Source organism: Manihot esculenta, chromosome 7 (assembly GCF_001659605.2).
Source record: "Manihot esculenta cultivar AM560-2 chromosome 7, M.esculenta_v8, whole genome shotgun sequence".
Taxonomy (NCBI): Eukaryota; Viridiplantae; Streptophyta; class Magnoliopsida; order Malpighiales; family Euphorbiaceae; genus Manihot; species Manihot esculenta.
The window spans coordinates 31,037,144-31,060,666 of record NC_035167.2 but is presented as its reverse complement, the minus strand read 5'-3'; the positions used below and the strand labels follow the sequence as shown (position 1 = coordinate 31,060,666).

The 23,523-nt window shown below is 35.0% G+C and overlaps 2 protein-coding genes across 2 annotated transcripts; both read right to left on the bottom strand.

Annotated features, from left to right (window-relative positions):
- Window positions 1-1,428: 1,428 nt before the first annotated feature.
- LOC110619542 (protein TONNEAU 1a) lies at window positions 1,429-9,523 on the bottom strand. Its single transcript, XM_021763054.2, has 8 exons — window positions 9,291-9,523; window positions 8,373-8,505; window positions 7,251-7,339; window positions 7,017-7,139; window positions 3,093-3,220; window positions 2,936-2,958; window positions 2,697-2,853; window positions 1,429-1,748 (listed from the first exon to the last, which is right to left on the bottom strand). Exons 1-8 carry the CDS (start codon window positions 9,375-9,377, stop codon window positions 1,697-1,699), a joined length of 792 nt encoding a protein of 263 aa, XP_021618746.1. The 5' UTR covers window positions 9,378-9,523; the 3' UTR covers window positions 1,429-1,696.
- A 5,586-nt stretch (window positions 9,524-15,109) lies between these two features.
- On the bottom strand, window positions 15,110-16,419 carry LOC110618614 (chlorophyll a-b binding protein 6, chloroplastic). The gene is made up of 4 exons (XM_021761790.2): window positions 16,120-16,419; window positions 15,921-16,023; window positions 15,546-15,834; window positions 15,110-15,341 (listed from the first exon to the last, which is right to left on the bottom strand). Exons 1-4 carry the CDS (start codon window positions 16,305-16,307, stop codon window positions 15,190-15,192), a joined length of 732 nt encoding a protein of 243 aa, XP_021617482.1. The 5' UTR covers window positions 16,308-16,419; the 3' UTR covers window positions 15,110-15,189.
- Between the last annotated feature and the right edge of the window lie 7,104 nt (window positions 16,420-23,523).

Sequence of the window (23,523 nt, the reverse complement as noted above, 5' to 3'; positions counted from 1 at the left end):
ATCCACTAACCCAGAGTATATAACTGCATTATGAAAAATTCTTAATTTCATGCTAGGTGAATAAATTATTTTATATACTCAACAAATTAAAAATTAAAAAACAAGTAAAAATATGTGATATTTTCTGGTAGATTCTACAATTTTTTTAATGATAGTTATTATCTGAACAGATATATACATCATAGTATAGACAAACATATACCTTAATCGCTTCACAAAATTACAACACCCAGTTGTTATTGTCTATAATTAAGCCACCACAAGAAGCAAAGTTGTTCATGTTCCCCGAATTGCCACATCCAAATACAATTTGACCTCTCAAATTATAAAGAGAGAAACCTTTCTAAGTTTTCTTCTTTTCTAAGGCCGGCCAGTCCTCCTTTCCTGCCGAATTTTGCAGCTGTAAGAGCTTTTTCTAGACAGGAATGACTCCTTACATTGAGATTGTATATATGCTTTTATATTATTTTTATTGTTTTTTGCAGGCTGAGTTTCGTTGTGTGGGAGATCGGGAATCCTATTTTCTATATGGGTAAATTATGAAAGAGTTATATTTTATTGATAGTTTAACTCTTGGGATCAAGCATCATGCTTGCATGCTGCAAATGGTAACCCTTAAGGCTTTTGGTCGCCATAGATCTCTGGCTATTATGCTCTTCTGGTTGATTTGAAGCTTGTGGTTGCTGCTTCTCCGACCTCCATGGTTGAGCTCTCTTTCAACTTTGCTTGTGTTTCTTTTTCGATTGTGTTGGATTTGTTTACCCCTTTTAGAAGTTCTGTTGGGTTTAGTCAATAGGTATATTTGCAAGGAGGATTTCCAAAGCTTCAAGGAATGATTTCTTCCCCAAGCCACGGGGGTTCCTAGTCCAATGACATTCTTGAAGTGTTTCTTTGTTTTTGGTCGGGTCCTTCAATCGGGTAATATGAGTTTTAAGGATCCAGTTCTATTTGGCTGATTTCTTTGTTCTGGAGGTGGTTTGCAGTTTGGACAGGAATCTTGTAATATTAGGATCTGCCCATGTATTCCCCCATTATAATGACATCTATCTTTGAAAAAAAAAATCAATTTAATCCAATGTACCTTCTCTTAAATAGCTTGACTAACATCTAAGAATCCTCTGCACTTGCAAACAAGAATCCTTATTTTTGATAAATTATCTTTAATATAACTCATCCTTAGTTTTATAACACTTAAAAAATCATAACAATTAAACACAAATTAATTTTACAATTTATAAAAAAATTAAAAAAAAATTAAATTAATTGTTAACTGTATTGGTCAACAATATTGTAATCGATTTTTCTTATTTTCGATAAATTATCATTAATATAACTAATTTATATTTAATTTTTATATTTTTTTATAAATTCAGCTGTTTAACTGTTCAAGGGGTTACTCCTCCATTTTAATATAGAGGCATCAGTACATATTCAGCCAAAAGTTGATTATATAAATAGATGGAGCAAAGCTTATCAAATATTAAAATGGATTCCACAAGGGAAACAAAGGAAGCTCATGCAAAACACTAAATCACCTCACAATATATTTTTTTGAGGGGACGAAAGGAAATAGGAAAAAAAAAAGACTTACATAAAATCACTACCCTCTTTTCCTGATAATAGAACATTGGATAGATCAGAAAAAAAAAATAAATAAAAAATTCACATGGACCTATAGGTGCAGGATGCCATTCAGCTAAACACGGTCACCCCTGCCATCATCATCACTCATTCCATCCCCAGCATGCCTGCAACATAATCCAACACAGGGATTTAGGAGGCTAACCCATACAATGAACATCAACTATGAGATTACTCCACTGAATCAAATCTTGAACAGATAAGCAGAACTCAAAAGCAGCTATATAGCCTCCGTTATGTTTTTCATGAAAAATATTTTGTGGAAAAGGTTTTTCATTGAAAATATTTTTCAATAAAATAATTTATTTTTCATTACTAAATTTTAATTTAAAAAATAAAATATATTAACAAATTTATATAAAGAAATCTTAATAAAATATTTGAAGTGCGAAAGATGACTACAGAAGTAATTTTCTTTTGACCGTTAATTAATTTCTTTTAGTGTCCAAAACGTCAAAAAATACGAAAAATGTTTTACTGAAAAATATATTTTCCGTGAAACGAAGGAAAAATATAAAAAATCAAATTCCAGAAAGTTGTAAGACCTAGAAAGGGTAGGCATACCTTTGCCCCCAATTGTTAGTACAGAACCAAAATCTTATTAGCTATGAAAATTATCTATATAACACAGCAGAGAGAGGGAAAGAAATGGAGATGAAGGGGATAGAAAGGGGGGAAAGGCAACTTAAATATAAAAATGTACAAATTAGCAAGAACGGATCACAAAACAAAGATGAGCAAGAAAATAGGAGAAAAATGATAAGCGTGGTTGATGAATGCTAGGCTTTGAAATACCTCATTTTGTTGGCAGAATAAAAAGGCATAGACTAGGTGCTATTGATACTCTTTTCAATAGTATCAACTAAGCTCAGGGAAATAAAGCATAAAAAATTCCACCATATGAAGTAGTCTTTTCCCCTGGTACTACCAGATTTTACAACTCCTTGATGAAAGGCCATTTCCTTATCCCCCAGGTTATACTCATTACAACACATACAAAAGTTGCAATTCCAACAAGGGAGGAATTTTGATTCCCCAGGGATGAGAAAACTTACCGCCAAGATGTAGTTAGATTGCGAGCCTTCCTATCCAACTGAAGGTTTTCCAGTGCAGCTGAGGCTCGTATTACATCTTCCGGGAGTTCATCACTGTCATATCTCCAATTGTATTCATCTTTCCTGTAACCAGACATGGAGGATCCTGCTCTCCTATCTAGATAATATAGATTACGGCATCAGACAAAGGATCAAGAAACAAGGATATAGAAGGAAAATGACACAGACTAATAACTCACCAGATGTCTGAGAAGAAGCTGGCCTGGCAAAAACATGCCATAAAACAAAAATAAACATTACTGGCTCAAAGGAAGAGAAATGGCAGAGAGTTTATTCAAAGAAAGCTAACAGAGAAGAAAAAATGGGAAAAATTCGCAAGTAGGATAGGACCACCACCTTCCTAATGGAGGTAAACCACCAGCAAGAGAAGATGAAGAGGGTCTTCGGACGCTCCTTGAATCTAAACTAGACAAGGACTCGGCTTCTGATACTCTCCTTCCGGCACCCCTTCCTTGGGATAAATTCTGTCAAAATAGGTTCTACAGAATGAGTAATAGTTCTTCTAGAATAACTTCAGAAAAATAATAAATGGGAAAAAAATATCACGAACAAGGAAAGGCTACTGAAATTTTTGGATAAGGCTTGGGACAACATTGGTATAGGAACAACACCCACCGGAAGCAAACGGGTATTGTATTTAATTGAAATAAAAAATCAAGAACTATGAACATGCAATCCAAGCCTGCTTAGGTAAAAGTTAAAACGAGAATATTAACAATAAGAGATGCAATTATAAGCTGGAGGAAACTTCCTACTATAAGATATAGAAAAGAAACAAAACAGAAGGAAAACTCTTTGGAAAGCTCCAGATATAAGCACCATAGAGAAGCAACTTCCCTAAACTGAATTAGCTTCAAAAATAAATAATGATACATGAAACTCTTGTATTTTGCTCCAACCAAACAACAATGACAAAATTGATCCCAAAAAAAGGGGAAAAAAAAACTTGAATTTTGCTCCAACCACGCACACAAACTGCCTCAAGTATGCGATATCTCAATGGCATCTTCCCTCTTTCTCTCTACCAGAACCACAGGAATGAATGAACAAATAATTGTTCAGAGTTTCCCAATACTTGTATATAATTGTCCAGAGTTTCCCAATACTTGTATATCTTTGGCTGTAATTTTCAGTCTCTCCTTTTCTTCTGTTTATATTCTCTTCAGTAATCCATCCTCTGCTCAGAGCATCCAAACCATTCAAAGAAGTCCTTTTTACACTAAGATGTCATGGATTCTTCAAATAACATTTAAAAGAAAAAAAAGAAAAATCAACTGATCCTCAGCCCTGTAGCTCATTTGCTTTATAACCAGATAAAGCATTTTTAACTCACCAATATATTATTTTATATTACCAGTTGGCAGTTATACATTTCATTCTGCTTGAGACGTGCTCCCACCTTCGACCATTGTAGAAAGCATTAGAAAGCATGGTGTATACTGTCTTTAGTTAAATGAATCACAATAACTAGAGAACCCTACTAATACACATGGCAAGCATATGAATAAAGGAATTTATCAATGATTAGCTTCTGATTTTGCAAGTCATGATGTGATAGAGAGAAGAAGTCTAATAAAATCAACTTTTGGAAACCTATTGCAAGACCTTTACAATTTTTAAATATTTAAGCTAGGATGTTGTATTCCCTCTGTTGTTCAGGAGAACTAGATGATACTAGAATGCACAACTGCACATTAAGGTCACCACTGTCAAAAATGCTGAGGCTACATGCATCTTGCAGCCATTTCAGTCCCAAGTCTGCAGACAACGAAAGTGATCACCACATCCATGTAAGATGTGGCAAAAAGCAAAAGAGCACTCATCCATGTTATTTTAGTATTAGGGAAAGGATGTATGTGCACGGTTCTTGAGAGTCCTGAACCAAACAGTATCAAACTGAACCGAAGAACCGTATCGAACTGAACCGAAACTCAAAAAAACTAATGGTGTAGGAACTGAATCGTATTTAGCTATGATTCTCGTTAAGAACTGCACCTAAGAACTGAATCTATATATATGTTTTTTAAATAATTTATAGTGATATTTTGATTTTATTATAGTTTCAATAATATGTTTTATATATTATATAATTTTAATAAAATTATTGCAACATTATTTAATTATTAAATATTTCTTATCATTTTATTAATAGATTATAATTTAACTAATTTAATAATTTTAACTAATTTAATAATTTATAGTGATATTATTTATAGTCATGATTCTAATATATAGTTCCAATAATTTAATAATAATAATATAAAGATTATAGTTTAACTAAGTTAACTAATTTAATAATTATTTTTAACTAATTTAATAATTTGTAGTGATATAATATTTTTAATATATAGTTCCAATAATATGTTTTATATATTATATAATTTCAATAAAATTACACACATATAATTGCAATATTATTTAATTATTAAATATTTCTTATCATTTTATTAATAGATTATAATTTAATTTTAACTAATTTAATAGACCAATAGATTATAGTTTGCCACTTTATTAATAGGTTTATAATGATATAATTTAACTAATTTAATCAATTAATTATAGTTCATTCTATATTAATAGATTATATACATACACTTCCTCTATATTAATAGAATTATACTAATAGAATATAAAAACTCACTTAATTGGAGTTCGGTTCTTGTGAAAAAATTGCAACAAAGCTTTTGGAAGCTCTATTGGGAGTTCTTTTTTTTCCTTCTCCTTTTTTTCAAGGGTTTGAAATAGCGAAAACTATATTATGTTTGGTTATTTAGTGCCTTCATATATTTTAGATGGAAATACTATATGATATTGTGGATATTTAATATTATTTTGATATTGGAATATGATTTTTGTTAATTTAATATAAATAATATTAGTACTAAGTTAAAAGTACTTAATTGTTTTGGTGAAATTTAAATTTTATTATAGGAACCGAGAACTTTACCGGAACCGTAATAAAACCGAAATAAGAATCAATACTAGAATCGAACCGGAATCGAAAACATATAGACTGTATCAAATTTCGATTCTGATTTCGATTTAAAAAAAATTCAAAGAGCCGACTTCCAGTTTCGATTCCTACAAGCAACCGTCCCGAAACCAAAACCGCACACCCCTAATTAGGAGTGTGCAGTTCCAATTCGGAGTTTCCCTAAGAATCAGAACCAAACTGAAGTCAATACGCTTCTGGTCTGGTTCTTTGTAGTTTCAATTTCAATTTGCTACAATTTCTGGTTTGGTTCTTTGTAGTTTCAATTTCAATTTGCTACGATTCTCAATTCTTCAGCTCCAGTTCGATTTTTTTTTTTGTTCCGGTTCTCAGCTCTTAAAGCAAATTTATGCAATTTTTTCATGAAAATTCATATTTGAATTACTGTTTAAGTTTTAAAGTTAGTTATTAATACAAATTATATTATTAACATAATACACATTTAAATTATTTATAATTTATATAAAGTGTATGTGTATATATATAGATAAAATATAACATAAAAATAATAATATATCATTACATTTTTATTATCTTTTTATCATATAATATTTAATTATAGGACATATATGTAACAAATGATTAAATATATTATACATATTGTAATACAATTGTAATTATGAATGATAAAATGATTTAATATTTTCATAGCTAAAGTTATTAAGAAAAGGTAGATGAATAAAAGATCACAATAGCATGTAAATTCTTTACAATTATAACATGTATATACATTATGATATTAGTTGATAAAAATAGATATAATTACATTTATAATACATAACATACCTAAAAAATTATAAAAAAAACATCATATAAAATCAATTTTCAGTTCCAATACAGTATGAGTCAGTTTCAATTTGGTTCTTAGTGAAGAATCAGAACTGTAAAATAAGTCTGATTTGGTACGGTGCTTAACAGTTCGGTACAATTCTTGGTGAGATTCGGGACCCCTAAGAACCGTGCACAATATTCATAAACATGGTCCCAATTTCTCAAAGGTCTTACCAAAACATCTTTATAGAACTTAATAGAACGCTACAAAACCACAAGTTTACGCATTAATGATTACAACAAACTTAGATATTGTAAAGAAAATTAATAATAATTTCTCATCACACGAGAATTTTCATTGTTCAATATTAATAAGAAATCAAACTGCATCAGGTTGCAATTATGATTGGTCTGGATAAAATATTGATGGACTTCTTTTTCCCTAGCAAATTCAGCCTGAAAAGTTTGGCATCCAATAGAAGACTTTATGAACAAACCTCAAACTTCAAGAATCCTTCAAGAACATCCAAAAGTAAAGGACCACTATCACCATTTCTGTTAAGATCATATCCATTCTTGCTACTAAATTCCTTCAACTCGGATTTCCAAAAATCCTTTTGCTGCAATGCAAAAATAAGAAAAATAATTTAACACTCACAAAAGAGAAAAAGTAGAATTAAAAATGGTGTTAAGAAATCTTGCAATAATACATTGAAAAATTGCTTGATTACCAAATTGCACTCTGGAAGATAAACTTTATGCGTATGATTTAATTGTGCCCAGTCCAAATATTCACATACTAGTGCAGTTAGCAACCTCCCTGAATTTGGAAAGAAAAATCAAAACATGATGTGTGATAATTAGTAACTTCACTGCATTTGAAAAGAAAGATGAAAATATAATGTATGAAAAATGATAGGATTTCTTGTTAGACCAGACAAGAACACAAACAGATGTTTAAATTAGAAAATGAATTATCAATCTTTAAATAACATGGTAAAATTTGTATAAGGTTGCCACTTTGATGAATGCAAAGCAAGAAAGTCCATAGCTCCTAGTGGACAATTTAATGGTTTATAAATATCAGCATCAATACAATATAGAAGACCACCACTTTTAACTTCTAAAATTACAGCAACTCAAGGAGCTATGGACTTTCTTGCTTTGCATTCATCAAAGTGGCAACCTTATACAAATTTTACCATGTTATTTAAAGATTGATAATTCATTTTCTAATTTAAACATCTGTTTGTGTTCTTGTCTGGTCTAACAAGAAATCCTATCATTTTTCATGGTAAAATTTGTATAAGGTTGCCACTTTGATGAATGCAAAGCAAGAAAGTCCATAGCTCCTAGTGGACAATTTAATGGTTTATAAATATCAGCATCAATACAATATAGAAGACCACCACTTTTAACTTCTAAAATTACAGCAACTCAAGGAGCTTAAATCTCCTGATACAGAGAAATTCTAAATGCAAATTTTGTTCTACCAGGAAAATTTGTTTACAAAAACACCATGCAACTTTCCTTCAGACATTGCATCAGCCCTCACATACCCAACACACAATTGGCTTAACAAATACAACAATAACATCAAGGATTACAGCTCAGGAAACCACCTGCAGGAATTCCCATTACAAATAAAAAGGACATAGTGGCCAAAAAGCTTTCTGAACATATAACTTTATTCCAGAGGAACCACATCCTTATAGCTGATACAAATAGTTTGGGATTGAGGCCTCTTTGGTTGAGTTTTTAGAAAAAAAAAATCCCATGGTAGAAAATGAAAAGTTTCAGTGCACCCAAATTTTTGAATCAAAGATATTAAAGGCTGAAATTGAAGGAGCAACCTGAAGGAGAAGCATGAAGCTGCTTTGCACGTTCATTGCAGCTCCCCAATAATGCAGGAGGTAAGCCCTCATCCTTTTCAATTACTCTATCCTCCTCTTCAATTGCCTCAAATACACTTGCCCTGAGTTCAGCCTGGGAGCCAAGAAGAAACCAAGAAATGAAAAGAGAAATATGCACAAAAAATAAAAAGATACTAAGAAGTATAAACTACAAAATACGGAAGACAAAAGCACCATTAGTCATAAACCAAATATCAGTTTACATGCCAAATTACATTTTCTCTATTCCACACAATAACTACACCTCCGAGAAAAAGCAACAGAAAATTGCTTCCTGAAATGCTCACGGAACAATAACCTCAACCCGAAATCCACATTCATTCAATTTTAAAACAGGAAATTAAAAAAAGATTGCGCGTTGGTTCCGCACAATCACGCACAGAAATTTAAAATTGGAGCCTTACATGCGTCCAGAACAACTTTTGGACAAAGCACAAAACCCTAGCAACAACCTACAATCATTATATTTCATAAAATTAATCATTCTCCTTGTCCTAACCAAAATAAGCAAGAGCAATAATCATGATCCAAAATACAACAAAAACAAGATCTACAATACATCAATACCAAAACGATTAAACACGCAGAGGAAAAAATGATAAAAACAAAAGAATCTTCGATGTTATTTCATGGCACGAGATCCGAGTCAAGGGCCTCCATTGTAATCATACTTGCAATTGACGACAAAAGAAGAAATTCAAGTGGTCCTGCCCCCCGAACCAATTGGCTAAGGAGAGAAGAATTGGCCGTACCTCAAATCGTTACTCATTTATTGGATCATACAAGTTTCTCAGCAACCAAACATAGATGTAGAAAAGGAAATGGAAGATTGATTTGTATTTCGAAGGAAAATTTTACCCGGATCTTAGCGAGGACGCCCTTCTTCTCCAGGGTTCGAGTGACAAGAGTCTTGAGGTCCATCATTTCTCTGGTGTAATCGTCCATTTTCGAGTTCCTTTCTTCTCTCCTCACTCTCTCTCGTTTTGTGATTTTCTGTTCTTTTTTTTTTCTTTGAAAATTTTGATTTTCGGGTGATAACAAGGGGAGATGATGAAACAGAAAAGTTGCTGAGGCACGGGTAAGAAATGGACGCTCTGTCAATTACTATTACATCCTAATTTTTTTTTTAAGAAAGTAATAATTTCTCACCATTTTAAAATAATTCAATTAAAATCTATGTATTTTGAAAAAAAAATTAATTATTTAGTTTTTCTATTAAAAATCCTTAATTAAATTTTTATAATTTTAATTATATATTATTTAATTTTTATAATTTTATAATCAAAGATCTAACTACAGTACATTTATAATTATATTCGAAAACTCTCAAAATTCAATTAAATATATTTATATATATGTAAGTGCAATATTATAAATTATATAAAATTAATTATAACGTATTTTATTTTATAAAAATATAATTTAAAAAAATTATATTATCAAAATGATAGAATAATTTTATTTATTTATAGAATTAACTAAACTATAAACAAATTAATATTTTAATTTAAATAATTAAAAGACTCGTGTTTTGCTTGACACATACTAGTAAAACCCAAGCTTCTTATCTCTGATTAAGGCCCGGAAAAAATAATGTTGCTCATGAAAATGAGTAAATGAAAGTGAAGATCATATAACAACACTTCACATTTTGATTATTTTTCATGTAATTGAAAGGTTGCCAAATAAATTTGGGCTTCTATATAATTTTTATATATGGCTATTGATTCGGCCGAAAGGAGAATTGTGTTGTAATCGGCTAAACTAAATAATGCGATTGAAAAAATAATTATGGTGTGATTGACTAAACCTGTAAAAAAGAGAATGTGAGGTGGTTGACATCTACGACAGCCACTCTGATGCTTAAGTCCGTAAACTGAATAATAGGATAAATGTAAAACTTGAGAGTAGTTATGTAAGAGAATTGATACTTTTGTCTATGTGATTATTGTCTTTAATACTCTAAGAGGACGGAGTTAAATATAATATTTTCTAATAATCCGATGATAATGTGACCGATTATTTGATAAGGGATCTCGCCAGTTTAATTGGTCGATGATCTCGTGATTACAAGCATAACGAGAGTCTGTTGGATTGTGTTTGCTAACGGTAATTTTATGTGAAAATTCGATTTCTTCAGAGAAAAGCGAGTTTTAATGGAGAACCGAGTATAGAAGTGTTCGAGTCTTCTTTTCCTTGAGTGGGACTGTCTTATAAGATGCTTTCTTCTTCTCTAAATATCATTTTTGCTCACAACTGTAATATAATATAATTGAATAACTATATACTAATTTTTCAATGTTTGAATATTAAATTATTTTTAAATATATGAAATATTACCATATTTTTTATTTTTTAAAAATAGTTTTTACTTTTTTTAATCAAACATTCTTTTATTAATCAAACTATATCCGGGGAAATTTTAATCAAATCAAATTCATACTAAGCCGAGCCATTAGACTTCCTCAAAATATTCATCCTAAGACCTGAAGTGTTAAGTAAAAATCCTGAAAAAACATCATAGTCTAAAACATTACATAAAAAACTAGGAGGCATATGCTAAATAGTGAAATTAACGTGTAATCTAGCTACCCTCTTAAATAGTGAGACTGGCATGTAACCTAGCTACCCTGTGAAGGTAGTGAGCAGCTAAATTAACTTGTCGCCTAATCCAAGATAAAGACCGAAAGGACTTTTGAGTTAACAAAGATCTACAATCATTTATAATTTGTTCAAATTCTGACCAATCAACATCCGCAACAACTTTTGCATCAAATTTCACATACACATTTGTGAGATGGTTTTTCTAGATCCAAAAAAGAAACTCTCTAAGAGCTAAGGCTTCTGCAAGTTTAATGGGAAGGATACACCCATAGAAATCGGTCATACCCATAAGAAAAGAGTATCTAACATGTCTAATAATTGCAGCATAAGTTGAACAATCACTGTGATTATGGATACTAGCATCAACATTACATTTTAGCATGCATTGCATAGGAGAATCCCAGTTCTTAGTGATGATACTCCTATTTGCAAGCACTATTGGTTCCTGAGAGTGCACATTCTTCCAATCACCTAAAATTTGAAGGCGCGATGATACAATCATATATGCAGTAGATGTCTTATTATGCGATACTAACTAATTTCGTCGAGATCAAATACTCCAAAGAACTACACAAATTTTTTCCATAAGGTTCTAATAAACAGATTTCCAAAGATGGTGCAAATAAGCCTTCACCTTATCATACCTACTCGGACTAATCGGTAACTCCAAAATATCCAATCATTTTTGTGCATGAAGGCAATGAAGAAAAATATGCGCTGAATCTCATTTTCTGAATAGTAAGGGCAAAAGGCAGAGATATTAACAGATTTCTGTTGCCATTTGAGTTTTGTGAGTAGGATATCTCTAAGGAGTCTCCACATGAAATTTTTAAATTTTGGAGGCATGTGTAACTTACAGAACTTACTCCAATCCCCAAATATGTCATTGCAAGCAATCTGAGTTATCATTAACGACCTGGAAACCGGACCGCTACCGGCGCTAGGATTCAGATCGACTTAAGGTCGCCAGAACCCGTAGCAAGCCTAACATACATCCTGTCATACCTAATAAATCCCATACATGATTATACATTTTCATAAAAACTTTAAACTTTTTCATATACCAAGCTTGACCTGTGCATGCACCATAACTTTATACATACAAACCCCATACTAAAGCCCTCATCAAATGCTCTAGTTGGGTCAACATTACATACATCAAGCTTGGTTCAACATATGTCATCATTAAAACATTTACATAAAGATCATGTACAACAGGGATTTTAACCATACATTAGGGCCAAGCACAATACTAATCCTCATTACAGTACTTTACATTATATCATTTTACATATCATGTCCACTACTAGACTATTACATAACATAGCCTTTACCCTTGCTGACTTCCTGAGCTATCTCTGGCCCTACAACCTAGGGGTTAGGGGAAAAGGGGTGAGCTACTAAAGCTCAGTGAGCAGAACCATAAAAACAGTTTATAAACATATGCCATCATAAAATGCATCACATCACGGATGGACTTGTTACCAATAACCCTCTACATAGTCCAATTGTGCCAGAGGCGTAGTGCAGGCCACACCTGGTCTTTCTCTTACATATACATATCATAACATATTCAATCGTGCCGGGGGCGTAGTGTAGGCCACACCCAGACTTTCTCTTACATATTGCCAGGGGCATAGTGCAGGTCACACCTGGACTTCCACATCATAATATATCATATCATATCGAGGGTTAGTGGGTCATCCAATATCCATCCACATCAACAGCAATTTATGCAATGCATCATATTCGTGAATTCTAATGCAAGCAACCTATTACATAACATGGCATTCGTGATGCATGAACATGCTCAAAAAGTTTGATTACTTTAAAACAAGAGATTTGTTCAGTTCTACTCACCTCTGGCTGACTCTGAAACAGCTAACACTGCTGGCCTCCTCGGTTTCTCGGGTTTGAACCTACACCGGTGGACTCAAATGAGGGACCAAACAAACTCTAACATGACTCTAAACATCTCCTCAAAAACCCCCTAAAACACCATAAAACATGCATAGAAAACAGGCAAAGGAAGGTTGGGCAGGGGACTTTCGGCGGCAGATTCGGCGGCCGAAGGTCCCTCCAGATCCGAAAGTCAGGCACTTTCGGGGGCAGGTTCGGCAGCCGAAACTCCCTCCAGATTCGAAAGTCACTAACCTTCGGGGGCAGGTTCGGCGGCCGAAACTCCCCTCCAGAGCCGAAAGTCCAACTTTCGGGGGCGAGTTTAGGCGGCCTAAAACTGCCTCCACAGGCAGGTTCGGCGGCCGAATATGGCTTCGGCGGCCGAACATTGCTTCGGCGGCCGAACCTGGGTTCTCCAGAATGGCAGAACCTGATTCGCCTCTCTCATCTAGCCTCCCAAAACCCTCTAAACTCATACTCAACACCCAAAAGCATGCATAAACACATCATCAAGCATATAGGGGCATAAAACTAGCCTAAACCCCAACAAACATCAACATATCATCACTTTAAGCATAAAGGGTACATAAACCCTAACATTTTACATCTACTCTAAACATGCATCAATACCCCTTAACCCTTCACAAAACTTAATTAAAATACAAAAGAAGGCAAGGATCTACACTTACCTCTTGAAGATCGAGAGGAGATGTGATCCAAACTTGGAGATTGGGAGAAATCGAGCTCCGGGGGTCTCCAAGCTTCAAGACTTTGATTTTGAGCTTAAAAACTTCAAAACAAGATAAAACCTTGTCAAAAACTTGAAAGATTTGAAGGAAAACATAAAATCAACCACGGGAGGGTGAAATCTCACCTATGCCTGAAAATAGAGAGAGAAAACTCGCCCATTTTCGGACAAGGGACCTTTTATAGGTGGCTGGCCAGACCACCTTCGGGGGCCAAAGGTGCTTCCGCAAGGGCCCAATGTTCGGCGGCCGAACCTGGGTTTTCCTTCCTTGGTCTTTTCTTTCAAAACTCCATTTATTTCTTCATTTAAACCATAAAAACATATAAAAATATTTTAGAAAACTTTTATTTTACCCTTCTAGAAGGCTCCGACATCCTAGAATTCCGAATTCCAACATTTTGCCGGAAGGTAGGAATTCCAATGCCGGAGTCTAGGCGGGTATTACAAAAATGTACAACAACATGATAACCAAGACGAAAAGTTCTTTTATAAGGTCAAAATTCCATTTCCTCCCATCCTCCATGATCAAACCAGACAGTGTGAGATCCTCTATGCCTTCAATACTTGGAGTTTCTAAATAAAAGTGTCGATCTTCAATCAATCATGAGTTTTTCCAAACTCTTATGTCCTGATTGTTCCCTACTCTCCATCTTAACTCTTTAGTCAGCAAATTCTTGAATTGCAGTAAGTTTTTCCAAACAAAACTAAGATTACTCCCTTCTTTTGCACACAAAAAATTTCTCTTAAAAAATATTTAGCTTTAAAAATTCTACTAAGAAAAATATATGGATCGGAGATAGGTTTTCAACCCTGCCAGCCAAGCAATGCAAGATTAAAGTGGTGAAGATTTCGAAAATTCATCCTTCCGTATTCTTTTTCAAGACCCATAGATTTCCATGAAAACTAGTGCATGTGCCTTTTGCTAGCCTCCTTTGTCCTCTACCAAAAGGAATTCATCATTTTTTTTATGCTCATCACACATCGAAACAGGATAGCAAATACACTCATGTAGTATGAAGGAATAACCTGTGTCATTGATTTTAAAAGAATCTCTTCACCTGCACTAAAGAGAAACCTATCTTGCCAATTATTTAATCGTCTCCAAAGCCTTTTCCTTGAGAAAAGAAAAAACCTGCTTTCTATTCCATCCTATAAGAGATGAGAGCCCCAGATATCTTCCATGATTGAAAGAAAAGGTGACCCCCTTACTCATCTTGAATCACAGTTTAACCTCAATGGTGACGATGGGGCTAAAAAAGATTTCAGATTTATGAAAATTAATGGCTTGACCGGACGCGTACTCATAAACATGCAAAATATATTCGCCAGGGTACTTAATGATGTTGCAAATTCTGCATTGTCATTTTAATTCACAGCACACTTACTAGAAAAGAAAAGACTTCAAATTCTACAGAGGCCAAAGATATGAGATGGAAATTTCTGTTTCATTACAGATGGTTATATGGGAATTTTACAGTGAATTGAATATATTAACTAAATTTCTCTTCAAGGCGAAAGCGTTCTGGGGATGATAATATCCCCAATGTTGTTGTGCCATGGATCAGCCAAGTGAGTTGCCAAGTTCTCCAATGGTCCAGTTCCTGGGTAAGCTGATTGTTGCACACAGAACCCAACAAAAGCCAACAAAGCTAGCCGACCTACACATCAAATTAATGCAACCCATTAGTATGGCTAAACCAAATCTTCAAGTTTTTCTTTTTCTTATTACACTAGATATTATCTAGTTTGCACTGGTTCGGCCAATTATGAATTAAATTACTTTCAATCTTTGAAAAATAGTGTGGAATCACTCATCTTGACGCTTCTTGAACTTACTATTATAGAGTTTTAGAGAAGCTTACCATTCTTGATTTCTTTGACCTTGTATTCATGGAACTTTGCAGGGTCCTTGGAGTAGCCCAAAGGATCAAAAGCACCACCAGGGTACTTTCTCTTCTCAGGATCTTTCTCCATGCTGCGTTGATGCTCAACAAAGGCAATGGCAAGGAACTCAATGACTAAAATGGTTGGAAGTGTTCCCCATGGAACTGGTTGGCCCAAGTAGGTTGCTTGACCACCAGGAACTGCAGCCCACTCTTGTGCCTGCACCCAGTTGCCTAATCCCAAGGCCTCTGGTACTAGGATTCCAGGCTGTAACAATTCCCACACAAAATCATGAAACAAACAACTCCAAGAAAGCTGAAAAAAAAAAAAAATACACAAGACTAGAAACTTACAACAGCAAGCATAGCCCATCTGCAGTGGATGAGCTCAGACTCCTTGAATCTCTCAAGGTTCTCAGGAACCTCACCTAGCCGAAGGGGGTCGAACCCAAAGTCACTGAAACACAAACCAACTAATAAGTTTGTACTCTATTCATAGGTTTACTACAAGAAAAATGCCTTTGTTAATACTCGATGAGCTTGGATAGCTTACCCAGGAGCGGAGCCGTCGAGATAAGGAGGGCGGGGCTGGCCGGGCATCCAATCAGCAGACATGGTGAAACGAGAGAAGCCATTGACACTAGGAAGAGGGAGTGAAGAGGAGAATTTGGACTTAGAAGAAGAGAGAAGAGAAGGGAAGGCAGTGGCAATGCCACAACTCATCAATGTGTTAGTGGCCATTCTCAGAATCTGAAACTGAGTTTGTTGAGAATGGATGAAGAAGTGGAGGAGAATGAGAAGTGAAAGAGATTACAAGTATATGGAAATTGAAGATGCAGGCAAAATCTAAATTTGGATTGTAATTGGCTAAGGAGACTTACTTGGGATATGTTATCGGGCCACGTTGGATTTGTTAATCCAATTGCTTGGCTATGTGGAATATCCGGTACATGTGTGGTGGAGGTTGATGAGTGACAGCTGCAAAAATCGGGCGTGCTTTTTTCAAGGGAAAGAAAATGGAATTTTTAAAAAAAAAAAAAAAATCAACTTTATGACTGGCGAAACAATATCGTCGATTTTTGGCTCATTTTAAATTTGGTAATATTAATTAACTGTTTTAATAAATAAAATTTATTTTAATAATAATTAATCAAATATTATAAAAAGTAATTTTTTTAATTTTTAAATATCAGCTACATCAAAATTTTAAATATTATTTTCAAAATTATTAGGGAATAAAATTATAAAATAATTCTAATAATTGAGTAAAATTTAATTATTATCACTATTATATAACATCTATTTTTTTTAGAGATTGATCAATTAAGTTATTAATTAAATATTTATGAATGAAAGTTTAGACTGAGAAAAATGTTTGTAAAAGAAAATTTTGATGAATTGGAGTCAAAGTTTCTAGCTTGGAGAAAGATACGATATGATGAGTTTTTGGGTGATGGACTTCCATAATTCCTACTGTGTTTGGAGAGTTTATGGCTAAGAATGATTCACTAAAAGGATAAATTTGTTTCTGAATCGTAGTGTGAGATAAAAAAAAATACTAAATTTCATTTTTCATTTTAAATTTATTTTTAAATTAAGATTATCACTTACTTAGATTTCAAGATGGTAAGGTGCAATTTTTTTATATTTAATTTTAAAAAAAATTATTATTTAATCTCTATATTATAAAATTTTTAAGCTACGTGTGTTATGGAAATAGATATTTTCTGTTTCATATCTATTTCTAACCAAAATTAGAAATTGATTTCCATGAATTTTTTTAATAAAATGTATTAGAGATTTCATTAAGACTGGACTTAAGCGCGAATAACATAAGACAAGCTTGGAAAATAGAAATAAGGCTCCCAAATAAGACCCACCGCTTACATCCATCCCAAACCCATAACTTTGCTTGTCATCCCCAAACCCTAACTGAGCTGGAGATTTTGGAAGAAGCTCTTTATTGCTTGTCAACACCAGCCATTAGGTACAATGATATCAACATTTAGAGCCATCGGAGATGCAACACAACTCCACATCAAAAATCCCAACTAGAAAAAGACATATAGACACCAAGACTAGCAACCACAGACCACACCATCAACACAGGAGGAAAAAGACAACAAGTGAAAGAAAGCAAGGCTCTATCTATAGAGCCAAGCAGCTAACAGCATAATGGGGAACAAAAAACCCAACTTGAAAAGCCTTTCCCTATCATCGATGGTGAGATTGGAGCCAAAGTTATGGAGCTTCCAAGCCTAATGTCATCATGGATGAGGTGGAGCAAGGTGGGGGGATTAGAACCGCCCAAGAAAGAGGTTACGGATGAAATGCCACCGCGAGAGGGTGACAATCAGAGCTCCATATGCCATCTATGTTGAAGGGTCACCATGAAAGCAATATGCTACGTACCAACCCTTAGAGGTACCCACCCATAAAGGAATTCTCTCTTCGATCTAGCCACCTCTATAGAAAAACAATAGGAAAACAAAATGCTCCTTCTCATAAAACCACCTCCTATCATCACAAAACTAGATCCAATAAAAAAAACCAAAAACGGTGGTGGTAAGGGCAATCCACGTCCAGTGTCACGACCCTTTTGTAATCAACACACAAACAGCTCCAAAATGGTGCAGAACCATGCGACACTTAGCCTTCCCTCAAGACTAAGTCAGGCTTACCACCAAATTCTAGCCAAACTCAATCCAAGGAGCTACAAGACTACGGATTCCAACCAAACTCAATTCAAGGAGCTACAAGACTATGGGACTTACCTTAGTTCAACTCAAGAAGCTCAAGATCAAAGAGCGGCACAAGCGAAAGGAACATAATACTTGAGAGGGTTGGAAAGGATTGTGGAAGGTTAGAAAAGATGTTGCAAGAGACTAATTAACATGGGTGAAGGAAGCTAAACATGCCTTAAGGAGAGTCATTTGGGGGAAAAATCAACTTTATTACAATTAGGAGAAATTACAAGAAAGATATTACAAAGAATCCCAAAAACTATAATCCCAAAAACTAGCCCATTAGCTTATAAAAAAGACTTAAGTGCCGCAAACCTTGAAGTTAGGCAATTTAACAAACTAACTTACAGGTGACGGGACACTAAGCTGTTAGAAAGGGAGCTCCCCTATTTGAAAGGAGCAGAAAAGCCACTTGCCAATGCTAAAAGAGGATTTGCTTCTCAAATAAAAAAAAATATATATAGACGGAAAAGAGGAAACTAGAGAGAGACAACGGTTTTCCATTGAGTTTAGATTTCCCATGATGAGAAGAAATGGACTTGTGGTATCTGGTGAATGGACTATAGGTCCAAATACTTTTATATTCTTAGGTGAATTTAAAATTTTTAACGGTTTCATTCGATTTTTATTTTTTTAACGGTTTCATTCAATTTTTATTTTATTTTTATTAGTTATTTATATATTTGTATTATTCAATAAGTTTAGATTTAAGATATCTCAAAAAGCAAGTTAAAATAGTACTAATTTCTTTTTCTTGAATCGATGATAAAAAAAAAGAGAATTATAATTTAAATTTTAAATTTTAAATATGGAACGCTTTTAAAACTTAAAAGAGAGTGCGAATATTATGTCTTTTTAGTAGGCTTGCTCGGTACAAATTTAATTTAGAGGATTAATGAATTTTAGATATCAAGTGGTCTAGAAAAAAAAAATTTGGTTTTAAAATCTTATCATCTTTTATAATGTTGATGGTTTACATTATATACAAAAGGATTATTAACTTTTATTTTATTTTCAATTCTATCTTATTTTTGCATGACACAATTTATGATATTCCTTTATTTTTTATTGATTTTAAGTATATGAGTATTTATCAGAAATTTATTTATCATGCCTACTATTTTTTCTTCAGTTTTCTCATCTTTAATTTGACTACATAAAAATATTTGCGCTTTTTTTTTTAAAGATATTTCTAGATCATGCAAATTTGCACTACTCTAGGCATACTTTAAACTGACTAATGTCAATAGTTTTCTTTTTTTAACTGATAGACCACGAAGAAGTTCCAGAATTCCTATTAAAAATATGAAATATTTTGACTAAGTCTTCATTACTTATGCTGCTATAGTTACTTGGTCTGATATTTTTTATTCATTAATAATTAGTCAAAGCTGTTGAGATCTTTCTGCAATAGTGGCTAGAATAATGCACTTGTTGCCTTTAGAATAGGTGTGCATCTGTTATTCATTTCTTTCCTATTTATTCTATATAATAGCAGCTGAATTTTCATAAAATAGAAATACAATCAATTTCTTACTTTGAGAATCAATTTTCTTTGGCTTTGACTGGGACCTATCATTGGTATCAGAGCCAACCAGTATTCTTTTCCTTTTCTTCTCTAATGGCTACTAACAAGGAGCGGATTGAAAATGTGGAAGTTGGCCTTGGTCAGCTCCAAGATCGCATGACAAAAATGTAAAGGGGAATTAGTGACCCTCTCCAACATAGAAGCTACCAGCAGCGCTAATGATCAAGTTGGTCGAACCCAGAGACGAGGCAAAACCATTGTATTATGCTAAAATAGCAAAACTGAAATTTCCGAATTATGCAGGAGACGACCCAACGGAATGGTTTCCCGGAATTGATAAGTTTTTCGAGTATCAAGGAACACCAGAATCCGAGAAAGTGTTATTGGCTTCCTATCACCTTCGGGGAGAAGCCAACGAGTGGTGGCAGTGGCTACGCAGGACTCACACTGAGGCAGGAAGAAGGGTCACATGGGAAATCTTTTCTGCCGAATTATGGTCACGATTCAGGCCAACTGATTGCGAGGATTTTGATGAATCATTATCCAAAATCCGGCAAACAGGACCCCTACGAGAATACCAGCGAGAATTCGAACGATTGGGCAACCGAGTCAAAGGCTAGACCCAGAAGGCATTAGTGGAAACTTTTATGGGCGGACTGAAGCCAGAAATTTCCGAGGGCATTCGAATGTTCAAACCGCAGACTCTTAAAGATGCAATCAACTTAGCTCGAATGAGGGATGAGCAATTGCTGCGTCAAAAGAAGGCAATTCGCCCATCTTATCAACCGAGTTTTCCTTCACCAACGAAAGCAAAACAAAATACGTCAATTAAACGACTTTCTTGGGAAGAGATGCAGAACCGTCGGGCTAAAGGGTTGTGCTTCAATTGTGATGAGCGATTTGTTTTTGGACACAGATGCTCCAAGCCGCAACTCCTTCTACTTGATGGAGGATTTGGATTTGAAGAAGAGGACAATGACGGTGAACCTGAGATTTTGCTCCATGCTTTGTCGGGTTGGTCCTTAGCTGGTACTATGCGGGTTAAAATTCAAATTCAGTCGATGGAATTTATTGATAGTGGGTCCACCCACAATTTCATTAATACGAAGATCGTTGGCTTATTGAAACTCCCAGTAGAACCCACTACGCCATTCAATGTGAAAGTCGCCAACGGTGAACCTTTGCAGTGCTGTGGGAAGTTTCGCAATACTCCAGTTCTTATCCAAGGCATTTCCTTTTCCATTACACTATATTCCTTACCTATTCTAGGGTTGGATGTGGTGTTAGGGATTCAATGGCTTCGCAAATTGGGAGCAGTACAGTGTAATTGAGACAGCCTAACGATGGACTTTCTTTGGGAAGGGGAGTTAAGCCAGCTACAGGGGATTACCAATCAACCAATTCAAGCAGTTTCTCTGAAAGCGATGGCCAAGGACTTGAAACAACACAGTTCGCTATTTGCTCTCTGCGTAGAATCATCAGTCACATCTTCTGATAGTATTCACCCTGAGATGCAGAACTTATTGGATCAATTTAAAAATCAACCCAGCTTCCCCAGAACGAGAAATCAACCACAAGATTAACCTCAAGGAAGGCACTGATCCTATTAATGTTCGACCATACAGATATGCTCACTTCCAGAAGGCAGAAATCGAGAAACAAGTCAAGATATGTTGCGCTCGGGATTCATTCAGGCTAGTACCAGCCCTTTCTCTTCCACTGTATTGCTTGCACGTAAAAAAGATGGAACTTGGCGATTTTGTACAGATTATAGGGCACTTAATGAGGCAACAATCGAGGACAGATTTCCCATCCCAACTGTTGATGATATGCTGGATGAACTTTATGGAGCAGCCTACTTCACAAAGCTCGACTTTATTGTCGGCTTCATTCTGCTGACGTCTATAAAACAGCTTTCCGCACTCACAACGGACACTACGAATATCTGATAATGCCCTTCGGCCTGTGCAATGCTCCCTCTACTTTTCAGGCACTAATGAACACAATTTTCCGTCCTTACTTGCAAAAATTTGTGTTAGTTTTCTTCGACGATGTGTTCATTTACAGTCCAAATTGGAGTTTGCACCTATAACATGTCCGTTCTGCTCTTGAATTATTGTGGCACCATAAATTTTTTATTAAACTCAGCAAGTGTGCTTTCGGGCAGCAACAAATAGAGTATTTAGGACACATCGTTTCCTGTAACAGTGTCCAGGTGGATCAGAGAAAGATACAGGTGATGCTTGACTGGCCTCAACCCACTACTGTTACTGAATTACATGGATTTTTGGGTTTGACAGGGTACTACAGGAAATTTATCCGTGATTATGGAATTATTGCTCAGCCTTTAACTAATCTATTAAGGAAGGGACAATTTCTCTAGAATTCGGAAGCTAATGATTCTTTTCTTGCCTTGAAAAAGGCCATGGCCTCTACACCAATACTAGCAATGCCGAATTTTGATGTTGCTTTTGTCATCACTACAGATGCCTCCAACAATGGCATAGGAGCTGTCTTATCACAACAAGACCGACCCATTGCATTTATGAGTCGTGCCTTAGGGATTACTAAACAATCCTGGTCTACCTATGCTAAAGAGATGCTGGCGATACTACAGGCTATCAAGACTTTGCGGCCTTATTTGCTTGGCCGAAAATTCTACATCCAAACAGATCAGTGAAGTCTGAAATTCATGGTGGCGCAGCGTGTTATTACGCCTGAACAACAAAAATGGGTCTCTAAGTTATTGGGGTCGATTATGAGATCATCTATAAATCAGGAAAGGAGAATAAAGTCACCGATGCCTTGTCCAGAGTTCATGGCAGCCTGAGTCTCAATGCTCTATTCGTTCCTCATACTTCACTTTGGGATCAAATACGAGCAACTATCACCACTCATCCATACATGATTAAAATTGGTGGCTTGGCTACAGACAAACTAGGAGACCCTTACTCTTGGCGGCATGGCTTGATCTTTTACAAAAATCGGGTTGTGGTACCCCCTAATTCTGATTTGACTTTCAAGATTTTGCAGGAATTCCATGATTCACCTTGTGGAGGGCATTCCGGAGGCTTGCACACTTATAAACGCATTGCCCAACAATTTTATTGGCCCTCAATGCGGAAACAAATTCAAAGTTACATTGCTGAATGTTCTGTTTGCCAGAAAAACAAATCATCCACCTCTCCGCCGGCGGGTCTCCTTCAACCATTGCCAATACCACACCAAGTCTGGGAGGACATAGCAATGAATTTCATAGATGGTCTTCCTACTTCTTTTGGGATTAATTCCATTCTAGTGGTGATTGATAGACTCAGCAAATACGCACACTTCCTGCTGCTGTCTCATCCATATTCCGCAAAGGTTATTGCTGACAAATTTGTGGAAGGGGTTGTTAAACTTCATGGCATGCCTCGTTCCATAATCAGTGATAGAGACCCTATTTTTACAAGCAATTTCTGGCTTGAATTTTTCAAGCTTTCGAGTACCTAGCTAAATATGAGTTCTTCTTACCACTCGGAGACTGATGGCCAATCTGAAGTCACTAATTGCTGTCTGGAACAGTATCTTTGCTACTTTGCTTCTCAGCAGCCGCGTCGTTGGAGTAAATTTTTACCATGGGCAGAGTACTGGTATAATATTTCGTTCCATACCTCCATTGGTATGACTCCATTTCTGACTTTAT